This window comes from Panicum virgatum, chromosome 9K (assembly GCF_016808335.1).
Source record: "Panicum virgatum strain AP13 chromosome 9K, P.virgatum_v5, whole genome shotgun sequence".
Taxonomy (NCBI): domain Eukaryota; kingdom Viridiplantae; phylum Streptophyta; class Magnoliopsida; order Poales; family Poaceae; genus Panicum; species Panicum virgatum.
Window position 1 is genome coordinate 16,906,380 of NC_053144.1, and position 14,803 is coordinate 16,921,182.

Sequence of the window (14,803 nt, forward strand, 5' to 3'; positions counted from 1 at the left end):
CCTCAGAGCCCGCTGCTCACTACAAGCTTAGACCACCATTCACACGCAAACAAATGCTCCTCTCATTCTCTCCGCACCCTTCCTCGAGAAATTGGCGATTTCACCATTATGAGAAACTGATTTTGCAGTTTTGCCATCTCTCAAAGCGGTTTCGCAAATTTGTCATTCTGGTGCAACTTGCTCAAATGCATTCTATGGATTTTAGAGCTGATTTAATTCACGAGAAAAGAAAAAGAAACACATACTTCCTATTCTCTCTCTCTCTCACGTACTTCATCAAAACGGATCTCAGAAACGTATCCTTCTCTCCCGCAGAAACGGATCCACCTCCCTCAGTCCCTCTTCCCCAGGCCAGCCGCGGCGCCCTCCTCCTCCTGCAAGGCCGCGTTGTCATCTCCACCTCCTCCCCGTCGCCCGCGTGCGCCGCCGCCGGCTCGCTGCTCCGCCCCTTTGTGCTCCGCGCTCTGCTCCGGCGAGATCTCCTGCTCCCACCCTCCCGCGGTGCGCGGCGCGTCCAGCTCCCCCACCCCACCACCCCCTGCGGCCCGCGGCACGTCCAGCCTCGGCTACCTCGAGACCGGCTCCAAGACTCACTCCGGCCGCGGACACGAGCAGGGACGCCCCCTCCGCCGGCGAGATCTCCCCGTGCCCACCCTCGCCCAGGTCCCGCGCCACCGCGTCGGCTCCATCCTAGACCCTAGCTGGGCCCCGGCCGACGGCGAGGCCGGCTCTGCCGCGCGGAGGCGGCGCAGGAGGGATGCTGCTTCTGCGCGTATGCTATTTGCAAAAATAACCTATTATTTAATTTACACCCCTGGATCCAATCGACTGTGGCCGATCACCATTCGCCCCCCGTGGCGATTCGCTCCTCATGTTCCCGCTGCTTTCGCACCTTCTTCGGCGCCGCGTCCTCGCCGCAGCCCCTGAACTCCTCGCCCCTCTCTTCTTCCGCTCCCACTCCACCGTCGCCGCACCGGCAGCCCGCAAACCAACTACCGTTGTGGCCGTCCTCTGGGACCTAGCCGCGTCGCGTCCCCCAACCACGCTGCCCCTCTACGACGCCGCCGTGCGCCTCCACCTCGCCGCCACCTCCTTGGGCCGCCTCCGCCTCTCCGCGGCCTTCGTCCACCCGACCCACCGCCTCCCGCCCCCCGCCGCCACGACCCACCTCTGCCGCGTTTGCGGGCGCCGCTTCCGCACCCGTGACGTTCTGCTGCGCCACTTCGACGCCATCCACGCCCGCGAGCACGCCAAGCGCCTCGCCCGCATCGACTCCTCCCGTGGCGACCGCCGTGTGCGCCTCGCAGCTGCGCTCTCCCTCAAGCTCTCCAAGTACGAGAAGGCCGCCCGCGAGCTCACCGCGGGCGCGGACACCGCCGCCACCCCTGCCGACGAGCTCGGGCGCGCCGGCATTCGTGTTGCGCTTACCAGCACGCCCGCCGCGTCCCTCCGGGAGCGCGCGCAGCAGGTGCTCGACGAAGGGTCCGTGGGGTGCCTGATGCTGGTCTCTGGCAAGGCCGACCTCGCCTCCCTGCTTCGGGTGGCGAGGGAGAGGGGCGTGCGATCGGTGGTGGTCGGCGGGGAGTCCAGGCTGGCGAGGTGGGCCGACGTGGGGTTCAACTGGGCGGATATCATCTCGGGGAAAGCCAGGAACGCTGCGCCGTCAGTGTCCGTCAAGTGGCGGGACATGGACGTGCTCAAGGGGCTGGAGTGGAGGTACGAGGAGGTAGACGACGAGGAAGAGATGGTGTTCGAGGACAGCGACGGTAATGGCGTCGAGGAGTTGGCACGCAGGGCGAAGGGGAAGCCGTGGTGGAAGCTGGACTTCGACGACGAGAACTCCAACGTTAGTGGTTGAACGACGATGATTTGGCCGGAGTGTGTTTGCCCGTTTGCCGCTTGGAATCCGTCAAAGGAAGTATGGATATCATGGGCTCATGGTCATGGCACAGCGCACAACAGAGTCATCGGTCATGAGATCATGGAAGTGTAGAAACAATTTGTGCGTAATTGTAGTGGTCACCGCTATCAATTATAGAAGTGTAGAAACAATTTGTGCGTAATTGTAGTGTTCTCCGCTATCAATTATGCAATCTCTATCTCTGCATTCTGCAGACAACCAAATTTGATTACATTCTAAAAGGTTCGGTACCATCCAGCGGATCAAACCAAATGTGCTGCCGCGGAGCAAGCGCTTAAAATGAAGAAACGGCCAGTACTCTCCATAGGTATCTTTCTTGGTCTTATCCGAGTTTTTACCTGCATTAACTTTAAGATGCTTCGCTAAGCATCTGATTTATGTCTTAGGGAGGAATAATGTCATCACAGGAGTTGCGAAAATAATAAATACACACTTCAAGAAGCATCCTCTTGCTATTGTGAACATAAAGAACAGAGCGGATGGGATGGGACTCCAATCCAGCAGCTGACAGAACTGGAGGTTTGTAACTTGCAATAGAGAATAATTAGATCCTGAGTACCTGAATTCATCTGATATCCTTTGACGTACAATGGAACAGGAGGCGACAGGATCGGTTCTAGTGTCACAAGAAACGAACAAAGTGATTTTTGTACAGAGGTTGGGGAGCAGAACTGGCCCAGAAAAGCTCAAAGGAAAATAGTACAGATGAAGAAAAGGAGGTGATATCACCTCAGCTCCTGGAGGCGATCAGGTTAGAGTGTGGATTGCTCCCTGGCGAGTCAGGATAGCTGGATGCCAGAGTAACCTCCCCACAGATCATGTTTTGAAAATGGATCGTGCAATCATTGCTCGTGGATAAATGGATCATACTCGTATAGAGGACATATATGCAACGAGAACTGAAGATGCATAAGAGGAAAGGTGTGGAACCCTGCTCACTGACGCAGTTGTGCTCATGCTGTTGAAGTGTCGATGCGCATTTGTTGGTCGCCGTCGCAATTGTTGGCGACTGCGCATCTTTCCTCTCTTTTTTCTCTTTTTTCTGGGTGGCCCTTGATGCAAATCATCCATTCGAGGATTTTCTGTGTTGTGCAGATAAGAACACAGACATGGACATGTTTAGCTGTGCTGTCGTATCTTCTTCCAAGTACTCCCTCCATTGTAGAATTTAAGTCATTATTGTAGAATTTAAGTCATTGGATGGTTTAAAATTTGTACTTAAATATAAGGCATTCTAGGTTCTTTGAACAAAAAAAATCATGCTAATCTTCTTGATTTTAGTGCAAGTTTTGTAAAAAATCAATTGCGGGTGGTCATATCTAGGACTCTTTTTTACCGGATGAAGCAGGGGGCTAGGGGAGTAAAAAAAGACATGCTAATCTTCTTGATTATGGTGCGAGTAGAATAAAAAAACATATTAATGAGGGGTACATGTGTTTTTTCTCTACATCTGTAATCTGTCTAAAAAATTCAGAATGTCCTATATTATTTGAGGACGGAGGGAGTAGATCTTACTCCTAAGCCCTTGTTTAGTTGCAAAATTTAAAATTTTAAAATTATCACATCAAATGAGAATTTTACATGCATAAAATATTAAATCTAGACGAAATAAAAAAGTAATTGCATAGTTTGCTTGTAAATTACGAGATGAATCTAATGAGCTTAATTAGATCATAATTAGATACTAAATTGCTACAATAATTATGTGCTAATGATGGATTAATTTGTCCTAATAAATTCATCTTGTAGTTTACATACGAGTTCTGTAATTAGTTTTATGATTAGTCTATATTTAATATTTCAAATGTGAAAAAATTTCATTTCAAAAACTTTATCCAATCAACTAAACAAGGTCTAAGGCCTTGTTTAGTTCCTTTCAAAATTCCAAAATTTTATAAGATTCCCATCACATCGAATTTTTTAATACATGCATGAAGTATTAAATGTAGCTAAACAAAATAACTAATTATACAGTTTATTTGTAATTTGCAAGACGAATCATTGAGCCTAGTTAATCCATGATGAGACAATAATTACTAAATATAAATGAAAGTGCTACAATGTTTTACATCCAAAAATTTTTACATCTAAACAAGCCTAAATCTTGCGTATACCTAGGGGGTAGGCGCCTCAGAAACTCGTCAGCGGCTAACATCCGGCAAAAGGTAGTGCCGTCTGCTGGAATCCGGCCAAAGACCAGCAAGGGTGATGCACGCATGGGTCAGCACATTTGCTATCATCAATCATCCATCCATCCATTTGCCCTGGCCTTTGCAGCTTGCAGGCTGCAGACCGCGTGCGGGCAAGAACAGTGGTGCTACATGACCTGTCGATTTGTTTCGGCACTGCCGACACCATGGTTCCGCTGTTACTAATACCAGCTCTCCTCCTGGCTTGTGTCCAACCTCTCCGTGCGCTGAAAATACTGCTCCTCGTCATGTGAAGTTACGAGAGGTTTGTTCTCGCAAGCCGCCACTGTTTGGGGTCGAGCTCGCACTTCGTTGCAGACTTGCACAGCTACCCTGAAGGCCTGAACTGGGCTCTTTGCTCTCACTATTTTAATACTACCTCTCGTACGCAAGAAAGAATCGGCGTCGGACGTGCTAGATGCCGCTGCTCTGGTGCGGCTCTGGCGCTCTGCCCTGAAAAGAAGAAGAAAGGCGCCCATGGGCACGGCTTTGGGCTCTTTGGGCCTGATTGGTTTGTTATCTAAATTTTGGCAAGCCCAAATATATACAAGCTTATGTGGGTGACACCAGCAATTATGTATATATTGTCAAGCTTATGTAGGTGAACATGTTAGGACTTTTCGGTTTAGTTTTTTCTTTCCTTCTTTTTTCTTTTTACTGTTTTATTTAGTTCATCCTCATGTATGTATCTGATATATGTTTCGACAACTTTGATTTATGAGTTATATCCGGGCATCGACATGGACCCTGCCCTTTTAAAAAAATTTATTGAGTTGATGGACAATTTTGAAAATCCAAAGAAAATGCTCCTTTTTCTAAGTTGCATGCGCAATCCAAATTTAATGGGATTGAAAAGAATTAGAGATTAAATCCTTACAAGTTAAAACCCCCTCAATTTTCTCCAATCCAATCATGTCGCAAAGAGAATTAATTGAAGGTCAAGAAAAAAATTTTATACAATGCCTAGTGCAATTTTACTGTTCATCTCTTCATATATAAATTTCAGATCATTTGAATCCCAGTAGTGGCGAAATTGGTCCATTTTACACCCCACACCCAAATTAAATCTGGATGTCTAATTTAAAATTTTCGTGCTTATTTTGTAAGTTGAAAATATATGGCACTAGCTTAACCATATACTGCCCATTAAAAAAAGAGCTTAACCATATACTGCATGAAAATTTCTTTAATCATTTTTTATTATAATATAGGTTATCGTGGCATAACATTTGAACTTTTTAGAGAGAGAGAAAGAGAGAGAGAGATTGGGAATAAAATGAGGGTGAAGGGAACAAAGTGTTCAATGTAGTAAAAATGGACCCTTTTGTAAAATGAAAGAAAGAATCGGATCCCCCAGAAGTTTTTCTTCTCAAGATTCGTGTCGTGAGCGTATTAGGGATATATAGGATCCCCACCCTCTTTTTGGGGAACGAGATCCTCTGCAGTCACGCTCTTCAACAGCACTCTGCAGTCATCGCATCCGCGCCGCCCGCGCCAATCCAACGGTGACAAGCTCCCCAAGCGCTCCACCCTTCACGCGCTGGACCTCGACCCAACAACAGCCTGGCCTGTTCCGCAACCACGGCGGCGCGGCCCCGGCGCTCCCTGCGCTCCTTCGTGAGCTGAGCTCCACTGGGGGAGCCGCATGTGGGGCTCCGCTGCAGGCCGGAGCACGCGAAGGAAGGCACGACCCCCGCCTGACGGAGCACGCGGCCGGAGCACGTGGCCCCGCCCGCTGGAGCTCGAGGCCAGAGCGCGCGGAGGAAGGGGCGGCCCCGCCCACAGCGCGCATCCAGCTGTGCGTCGCCATGGCTGCCACGTTTTTCTATTCTTGTGAGAGGTGGCAGCAGCGACGCTAGTGCCAGCCAGCCACGCGCGAACGTCCGACGGCCGGGAACTTTTGCAGCTGAAGTTCATGGCGGCGACCAATGCCAGCACCCAGTACACACTGTCCAGCCTCGACCGGTTCAGATCGTCGGGCAGCCACCCTATACGCCGATGAACAGCGACGACGAACGCCATGCTCAATACGAGTGTACAACCCCGCGGCGATGAACAGCGGCAACATCGCGGTGGCCGTGCTCCACAGCGCCATATGTTCCCTGGCAGGTGCAGACGTGCAGCGCCTCCTCTGCGCCGGTCAGCGCCAAATGCGCCACTAGCCACATCCTGCCTTGGAGCGGTGGCCGGCGGGAGCCCCCCAAGGAGCACGGGCGGTGGCCGAGGCACGCGCGGCGGTGGTGTCGAATGCGGAAGACGAAGACGGAGCAGAGATGGCTTGGACTCATATGGGCCGCTTCATGGGCCATTTTTGTGAGACTGAGAGGCTTGGGGTGCATGATCGCCGTTGGTTCGCACTCGACGATGCAGATTGTGATGACTGCAGAGAGCTGTGGGAGAGCACGACTGCAGAAGATCTCGTTCCCTTTTTTGGACCGGACCCTGGGCCTTTCTTTCGCTCTCCTCCAAATTCCTCTCCTCCCCTCCCCCACCCATCCGGCGGAAACCCTAGCGAGCGAACCACCGGAGCAGCGGCGCTTGGGCGGCGGAAGCCATGGCAGACGACGATTACAACGAAATGGACATGGGGTTCGACCTCTCCCTCCCTCCTCCCCCTCTCTCGTGCTTATTTCGTCTGGTCACGCAAAGCTTAGCGGAGCATTGCTAGGGTTTGGTTCGATAGGCACGGCCTCTGCTAATCCCCGCTTACCCTCGAACGAGAGAACGTCTCCCATTGTTTACTGGTAGTATTTCGGGTCGATGTTGATTGATTTGGCGTTCCTTGTGAGAGTGGGGGGATTTCTTTTTATTCAGGAGGGAGATGGGGTGTAGGGTAGGGGGTGTAAACTGGGTGGTCTTGGAGTTGATTTCCTATCGTTTTTTGTCAGTAAAGGATACCTTTTTGATTGGCCAAGTTTGTTCATGAGTCAGAAGCCTCTCCAATTAAGGGTGATACCTGTAGATTTAGTTCGTTATCTCTTATCTGTTGGATATTTTAGTTTTAAGGGCTTCACTGTTTATAGCCGCGTTGTCTCGCTCAAACTGTGACTAGACTTGTGGGTTTTGTTGGTTCGTTGGAACTTAGAGGTAATAAATTAGAGCATCTCCAGCAGCCCCCCATTCCCCAATAAACTCCTACTATTGGGAAAAGGATGGATGTGCTCCAGCAGTTCCCCAATACATCTCCCTTTCCCCAATAACTATTAGGTTGTCCCAATATTTCACCCCAACTCCCCTCAAATAAAGGAGGGCTAATGCTTTCCCAATATGTTGTTGAATTGGGACAAGATTATTGGGAGACTGCAAAAGCAACTCTCCCAATAATCCTAAAACTGCTATTGGGACATCTCCAATACCAGTTATTGGGAAACGATTATTGGGGAACTGCTGGAGATGGTCTTGGCTTAAACTTATTTGGTTGCTGTAATCACTATGCCTGCTGTTACATAGTTGTTTCACTGAATTTAGGAGCTTTACAGTTCTTTATTTTGTTATGCAGGTACGAGGATGAGCCCCCAGAACCTGAGATTGAGGTGCAGATCCATTGCTATTGTTCCATTCGACTTTTATAAGAGCTTATATGAATATGACTGATGCAACCAATTCACTTTTGTTGAACAGGAAGGGGCTGAGGAAGAGCTTGAGAACAACAATGAGGATGCCCCTGATGATGTGGTAGATGCAGAGGGTGAAGGGAAGGAACAGGAAAAGGCCAAGCGTGAGCGCAAAACGTCAAAGTATATGACGAAGTATGAGCGTGCACGCATCCTGGGTACACGGGCTTTGCAGATAAGGTTAATTTCTCAGATTATTGAATTTGTATAAGATATCTTTCAATTTAATACTGACCGTCGCTGTTATTTTACAGCATGAATGCTCCAGTAATGGTTGAGCTTGAGGGAGAAACTGATCCTCTTGAGGTAAAGTTAAATTTGGTTTTTGTAGCTTTTAAATTGGGATTCTTCATATAAACATTAGCCCTTTTCTTTTCCTTCTAGTAAAACTCCAAAAGTCTTTTCAGAGTGCACTTTTGCTTTCTAAATGAATACATTAAATGCAGTGCATAACAGATATCTATTCATGGTGGAAACATTTAATATCTAATAGCGATAGCATGTAGTTTGAGAATGCCCCATAATGGATTTTCACTTGTATTAACTATTAATTGCATCTTATTTCGATCAATCTGCACAAATGAAACTGACTGAATTTTTTATTTTAGTTTTTGGCTAGAATATTGGGTAGCTTGCATTTCTCATTATGATATTTGCTAGTTTGAGATATTATTATGCCATTTACAAGTAGTAGTACTACCTTTTCTGAAATCATGTGGCTAATGATTTGACTTTTAGTTTTTAAAAAAAATGGTAAATCAGTTTGATGGTCTGATAGTCAAGCATACTTTTATTGTACAACAGATTTGTTGTATGGCTCATGAATATGTCTAACTTCTTCTATATTTTCTGTGAGGCCTCAAATATCGGTTCCAATGTATTTTGTGGAAGCTTTCATTGTCTCAACATAGTATAGCATCTACATGTGTGAAGTTTATAAACAATGAGATAACTAGGGTGCAGAATTTAGCTAGAATGACTAGAAGAACATTAAGGGTTCTAGTTTAGAGAGACAATGCATCGTTGCAGACTGGGATGCCAGAACTAGAAGGGCTTAGGAACAGCAAATAGAGGGGACAGTTTTCTTCTAGTTGAAAAATTCAAAATTCACAATATGTGCATGCTGATATAGTGGATTTTATAAAAATAGTGTTGTCGTGCTGTAGAATCATGAATCTCCTATGATTTCATGACATGGCCAAATTGACTGCCAAGTTATTCTGGTTTCTACCTCTAATGTACAGTGCGCAGTACCTGCTATTAATTCCTGGAGACAAGCCCCCCTCTGGAATTGGATGAAGAAATAAGTTTTTAGAGTTCTCTGGACTTGGAGCCAAGCCAGAGAATCACAAATAGCTCATACACCGGGGTATTCTTAAAGTATGTTTTTGTTGACTTTCTACCGCCCTATGGGTGGGAAGGTCAAAGTCATTTGAACTAAAGGGGTTTAATAGCTTAAAGTTAATTACATCGAATGCATTATTAAACTGTATTGTAAAATGAAATTCCACCTTAGTTGTCAAATTTCAATAATTCCTTTCAAAAAATTTCAGATGCATTCTCCCATTTCTCATACAATTTGCCATATTTGTGTAATGCCTGCTTTGACGATCCATATGTATTTGCACAATGTTAGATTGCAATGAAGGAGCTGAGAGCGCGCAAGATCCCCTTCACAATCAGGCGGTATTTACCTGATGGAAGGTGAGTTTCAAAGGAAAAGCTCCAACCTTTTAAAGAAATTTCGCACAGCTTTACTAAAACCTCATTTTTATTTACTTTGTGCTAAAACAGCTATGAGGATTGGGGAGTTGATGAGCTCATCGTGGAGGACTCATGGAAACGCCAAGTTGGTGGGGACTGAAGCTACTGAGCTACTCGGCGTGGAAGGCCTTTGTGGTGCAGCTGGACTTTCCTGTATTTATAATGGTCTATGCTACTCCTACATATGTGGATGCTGTAGTGGATGAACTGAGACGAGATGATGCTATGTAACCTCAACGTCTGTGGTCGCCTTACACTCTGCAACTGTTGCTCACTAGCTCTGTTGCACTCCGTTTGTTTCAATTTCAGACATGCAGTTGCATCACGCTCGTGTTTCACCTTGTGACGTTGAACTTCGCTAATGGTTTGTTCGCCTGGTCCATTATCGGATATGGTCAAGTTGTTTCCGCAAGATGTTGAGAGCTGTGGCCGGTTGATTCATGAACCTGATAAGTGACTCGTGAGAAGTATCTTTGTAACCCTGCACTGCTAAGTGCGTCTTCTAGTTGTCTTTGCCGTTTTTCTACGGAGAGACGCAACATCTGGGAAGCGCCTATAGCTGATCTAGTGGCCAAGCCGCAAACCCATGGCAATGGTTTGCTGCTTTGTTGAGACTTTGAGATTGGTTTTCTAACAGAGTTTGCACAGATAGGTGGCAAACTACCAGAATAACTAGTGCAAGGTTGGTCACAATTCACATGTTGTTCACCAAAACGGTGTTGCTGTGGTTAAATACATACATACATACATACTCCTGTATGGCTGGATCTCACTATCACAAAGCTTCACAGACATTGTACCCTTCTTTATCAGTCGCGTTCACTGTGTCACTGCGGATGAAGCCCCTTCATTCCTCAGAATCAGACTCCAAGGGGCACGAGCCGTCGTCGACGGTGGCCAGCGGGTCGAACAGGTTGGAGCTGGGATCCATGCATCCGCTCACGATGTCCAGCTTGCACCGGTCTCCCTGCAATGCCCATGTCATATTGGCATGGCATGAATCAGAGTCAGTTTCAGTCCTGATGATGGTGTCACTGAACACATGAATGGTGAAGCCAGAGAGAACAGAGAAGTAGAGTAACAGCAGAGCAGCGGGCGATGAACCAACGGCAGAAGAATGGTCACGCACCCCCTCTTCGTAGTAGCCTTCTATGGCGCAGCTGGTGATGGCGATGTTCTCGTCGGGGTAGATGGCCCGGTCGCAGGCGCCCTCCCTGTTGAGCTCGTTCGCCAGGCCCTGCACCGCCATGGACACACTCACACCGGCCAGTCAGCACCAAACAAAATCCCCCTTCTCCTCATAGTGGTATCAAGTTGAAATGAAGCACTAGAGTCTACAAGTTGAATCATCAAGTTGATCACCTCGTTGAAGAAGCTCAGCGGCTTGTTCTGCCATGGCTTGGGGACCTTGAACTTGAGGGTGTAGGGCCCGTCCCACTCGGCCCCGTTGGTGAAGGAGAAGACGAGGCTCACGGCTGCAGCAGAACATACAAGCAAAAGCAATCAGCAACGCCGCTGGCTTCATCAGTGTCTGTCTGCTCGTGCGCCGCCGTGGGACAAGAAGGAGGTGATCGATCGCGCACCGTGCTGGGGGACGCGGATCCTGATGGTGTAGATGGGCGGGTCGGCGCTGCCCCTGACCTGCAGCGTCATCTGCCTCGGCTCGCCGCCGCACATGATGGGCTGGTTGAAGCCGCCGTTGAACGCCACGCCGAACACGTCGTTCGGGGCCATCTTCGCCGCCGCCGGGTTGTAGAAGAGGGTCAGGCCCTCACCCTGCCCATCGACGCGCAACCCATCATCAGTGCCAACGAAACAAAGCAAGAACCGATCGGAAAGGAAATTGAAAGATGGTCGTCCATGGAGGATGACTCGGACTCACGGGGGAGGGAGGGAGGCCGTTGCTGGTCTTCCAGTACACCGGCGCCCGCCCGAGCTCGAACTCCGCCCACGTCGGCAGCGACGCCCTGGGAACAATCCGCACCCCCAGCATCAGTCACAGTCAGCAGCTAGCTGCAAGATGATAACGAGCTTGGCAAGGTCGTTGTTCTTACTCCTTGCTCTGCTGCTCGACGGCAGCCGGGGCCGCCGTGGCGGCGGCGGCAGTGCGGACGCTCGCGGAGGACCTCCGGCAGGTGACCACGGCGCCCGCGCGGCCCGGCTGCCGGCGGGTAGCCGCGGCGCCGGCGCTGCTGAGGCGGGTGCAGGAGGAGAGCGTGGCCATGGATCGGATCGTCGTTCTTGCTTGCAACAACTTGCCAAACTGTGGCTGCGTGCTCCGGCAGGCTCGGGCAGCGCTGGAGGCGGCGTCACCGCAGCAGGCCGCCCGCCGGCGTAAATAGGGGTGGGTGGATCGATGGATGCGGGTGGACGTGTGTGGTGGGGAGGCGGCGGCAGCGAAAGGGAGTGTGTCCGGAGTGGATGATGCCGCGCTGCCCGCTGGCGACCAAAGCACGAGCTCATCTGCTTGATCTTTTTTAGCCGCGGGAACGGGACAAAGCTGGGAGGTGGGCGCGCTTTGGATTTCACCGGGAAAAGATCATCTCCTGCACGCGGTGGTCAAAACTCGCGACTCCAAAATATCCTGGCTTCGTATCTTCGCCCTCATCACTGAATTCCCACCTGCTTCTCCCTGTTTTAATTTCTGCTGGCTTGGTAAAATATGGCACGATCATGATGTCATCTTCAGAAAGATACGTGATCGTGCCGCGTGTAGGCATGAAAACGGTGATGGAAATTTTCCTTCAACCGGTTATTGTTGTTTTGCGAAAAAGAGAGGAATAAGAAATAGTTTAACACTAACAATTACAACTGATTTGAAGCCGTACCATGTAATTATGTATTGTATGCTTGTATCATTATGAACTAGTGTTGTCTACTACATGTCTAGCTTTCTCTCAGTGGACGACTCTATCGTCATTTTCACAAGGGTGTCATAAGATGGTCTTCATGTTTAAATTAAGAATAATCCTTAGATAAATTGGTATTCTTGCTTCTACTTCGCAGTGCAATTATGATTACAACATTATTTTCCTTAACTTTGTGATTTTTGCTCCTGCTATTCATGAGTCAATGTGATTTTGCCCTTGTAGAGAAACAAGATGCACAACAATATCTGTATGAAAAATTTCACAATTCAATATTATTAATAGATTGTAATTTTGTATTGGTGCTTCTCCTACATACACTTCTTGAGGAGTAGAGTTTCTTGCGTTACTTTCCCAGTTCTCCTTGGATGACTTTTTTTTAGAATCTCCCTAGACGACTCGGGGGAGGGGACACAGGTTGTGCCCAGGGTTCTGGGATTCGGTCCGAATTGACCGAATCTCACCGAAATTCACCTATCTCGGAAGGGTCCGAACCGAATTTAGTGCTTCAAAATTCGAATATTCTCAGGAATCTAACCGAAAACCGACCGAAATTGACCGAAATTCGCCCAATTCGGTTGGGACCGAATTTTTTCCGAAATTGAATCCCAAAACCTTGGTTGTGCCATCCCTGAACTATAGTTGTCCATCGTTGGCAACCTACAGCGGCGCCGAAGTTAGCAGCTGCCGCGCAACCCTCTCTCCCTTGCCGCTGGATTCACTCTTTTTGGATTCACTCTTTTTAATCGGTGGTATTCTTTCTTGGTAGTATTTTTTGGTGGTAGGCAACGTGTTCATAGGTATTGAGGTAGTATGGTGATTTTATCAATCTCATGATTTGCTGGCTCACTCTATCTAAGGTGCTGGTACCAATATGATGCATATGTGTATTTATAGGGGTAAATGAGTATATATACGTATATGTGAGTGTCTCATCTATTTTGAAAGAAATAGTTTCACAAAATGACTTTTTTTGCCTTGCTTATAAAATACATATTTATAAGTGTTGTAAAAATATACCTTTTTCTTACTACACTTGTAAAAACTAGTTTTCTTTCTACGCTCGTAAGGCACAAGATGTTTAGAACACGAAAGGCTTGTAAAACAATGTTTTTAATTAGTAATGTTGTGTGCTCCTCTATTAAGGCCTCAGTTTGGATCTACTTAGCAAATTGATCAGCTAAGCTGGCTAGAATTTCAAGTAAATTAGGTAGTTACTATTAGTGAATTTCAAGCTAATTGGATAGTCACTATCCAGCTAAAACTAACTACCAACGTCCATCAGTGGCTCTAAAGAGACTCTAATTACCGACTAGTTAAAGGTGATAGGTACGGGATTGTTATCCTGCCGTAATTTAATGAAGCTCTTATAATCTGCTAAAGAAAAAGAACACCAAAATAAGATGGCTCCTTAACGAAACCGAAATGGTCGCAAAATGGCCCGTGGGTGTGCAGTGTACCTGACATGCGGGCCCACATTCACCATCCGCTGACCCGCACGGCAGACCGTGTACGGGCCCGCAGCTTTCCCGTAACGGGGACGCCACAGTTCCTACCGACCATACCCCGTGCACGACACGACCGTGCCGTCAAGCACTCGAGCCGGACCCACCGTGCACCCGCCGTCCAGCGGGCCCCACTCCGCTCACTGCGCAGAATGCGGGTTATTTACATTTTTACCATTATAGGGAAGGTCACTCGCTGGTTTAGCACTCTTAAACGAGCTCCTACAGATTTAGCACTACTGTAGCTGGAAATCTTACGTTTTTACCATTTTTGCCTACGTGGCAGGACACGGCGGCAGGCCACGTTGGCGTCCGGTCAGCAAAGCGAGGCGAAATGTCCTTTGTGCCCTGCTCGTGACCTGCACCTCTCTTCTCCATCTCCGACAGCTGGGCCCTACAGATCCTCTCACCACCAAGTGGGCCTCACTTGTCAGATTCATCTCCTACCTCTGGCAGGTGCGCACGGACGCCGCCCGCCTCATCCGGACCCCTGCGCGCTGCTGCCGGCGCCGGCGCCGTCCCTCACCGTGGCTCTCGGTCCGCGGCGACCGTGACCCAGACGACGTGGCGTGGCGTGCTTGCGCTCCCGCACACCTTCTCCGCCAACGCGCTCTTCACCACGCTCGCCAGGCTCCCCTCGCTCGCACGCCTCTAGCTCGTCGGGCTCGGTGCCTGGGGCCCGCTCCCGGGCGCAAGCTCCGCCGCCTCCCGGCCAGCGTTCCTGGAGGTGGGGAAGACAGTGGCGTGACTGGTCCTCACCGACAACAACTTCACTGGGAAGATTCCGGCGGGGTAAGAAGCACCAATAATTTGAATGGATCATGGCATTGCTTTGCTTGCATTTCGATGAATTGAATACATTTCTCCTATTATCTATCTTCCGCGAGTAACTAACGAAAGCACTAGCTTGCTAGCTCTCGCTCCTCTGTTCCTTGCTTGTCCT

General features: G+C 48.8%; 3 protein-coding genes across 3 annotated transcripts; 2 read left to right on the plus strand and 1 right to left on the minus strand.

The window, feature by feature from the left end:
• Positions 1 to 262: 262 nt before the first annotated feature.
• On the plus strand, positions 263 to 3,132 carry LOC120650455. The gene is made up of 3 exons (XM_039927603.1): positions 263 to 2,228; positions 2,308 to 2,440; positions 2,520 to 3,132. The coding sequence occupies exon 1, from the start codon at positions 872 to 874 to the stop codon at positions 1,856 to 1,858; it is 987 nt and encodes a 328-aa protein (XP_039783537.1). The 5' UTR covers positions 263 to 871; the 3' UTR covers positions 1,859 to 2,228; positions 2,308 to 2,440; positions 2,520 to 3,132.
• Positions 3,133 to 6,517: 3,385 nt separating this feature from the next.
• On the plus strand, positions 6,518 to 9,870 carry LOC120650457 (DNA-directed RNA polymerases II, IV and V subunit 6A-like). Its single transcript, XM_039927605.1, has 6 exons — positions 6,518 to 6,699; positions 7,610 to 7,643; positions 7,732 to 7,904; positions 7,979 to 8,030; positions 9,361 to 9,428; positions 9,519 to 9,870. The coding sequence occupies exons 1-6, from the start codon at positions 6,665 to 6,667 to the stop codon at positions 9,586 to 9,588; spliced, it is 432 nt and encodes a 143-aa protein (XP_039783539.1). The 5' UTR covers positions 6,518 to 6,664; the 3' UTR covers positions 9,589 to 9,870.
• Positions 9,871 to 10,110: 240 nt separating this feature from the next.
• LOC120650456 (protein POST-ILLUMINATION CHLOROPHYLL FLUORESCENCE INCREASE, chloroplastic-like) lies at positions 10,111 to 11,985 on the minus strand. Its single transcript, XM_039927604.1, has 6 exons — positions 11,543 to 11,985; positions 11,371 to 11,455; positions 11,072 to 11,264; positions 10,851 to 10,963; positions 10,618 to 10,725; positions 10,111 to 10,455 (listed from the first exon to the last, which is right to left on the minus strand). The coding sequence occupies exons 1-6, from the start codon at positions 11,710 to 11,712 to the stop codon at positions 10,336 to 10,338; spliced, it is 789 nt and encodes a 262-aa protein (XP_039783538.1). The 5' UTR covers positions 11,713 to 11,985; the 3' UTR covers positions 10,111 to 10,335.
• Between the last annotated feature and the right edge of the window lie 2,818 nt (positions 11,986 to 14,803).

Coding starts and splice junctions, on each gene's coding strand:
- LOC120650455 (XM_039927603.1), top strand. CDS start 872: ATGTTCCCGCTGCTTTCGCACCTTCTTCGGCGCCGCGTCCTCGCCGCA.
- LOC120650457 (XM_039927605.1), top strand. CDS start 6,665: ATGGCAGACGACGATTACAACGAAATGGACATGGG. Junction 7,905..7,978: donor ACACGGGCTTTGCAGATAAG/GTTAATTTCTCA, acceptor GTTATTTTACAG/CATGAATGCTCCAGTAATGG. Junction 9,429..9,518: donor CGGTATTTACCTGATGGAAG/GTGAGTTTCAAA, acceptor GTGCTAAAACAG/CTATGAGGATTGGGGAGTTG.
- LOC120650456 (XM_039927604.1), bottom strand. CDS start 11,712: ATGGCCACGCTCTCCTCCTGCACCCGCCTCAGCAGCGCCGGCGCCGCG. Junction 10,964..11,071: donor GATCCGCGTCCCCCAGCACG/GTGCGCGATCGA, acceptor GTTCTGCTGCAG/CCGTGAGCCTCGTCTTCTCC. Junction 10,726..10,850: donor CGCTGAGCTTCTTCAACGAG/GTGATCAACTTG, acceptor ATGGCGGTGCAG/GGCCTGGCGAACGAGCTCAA.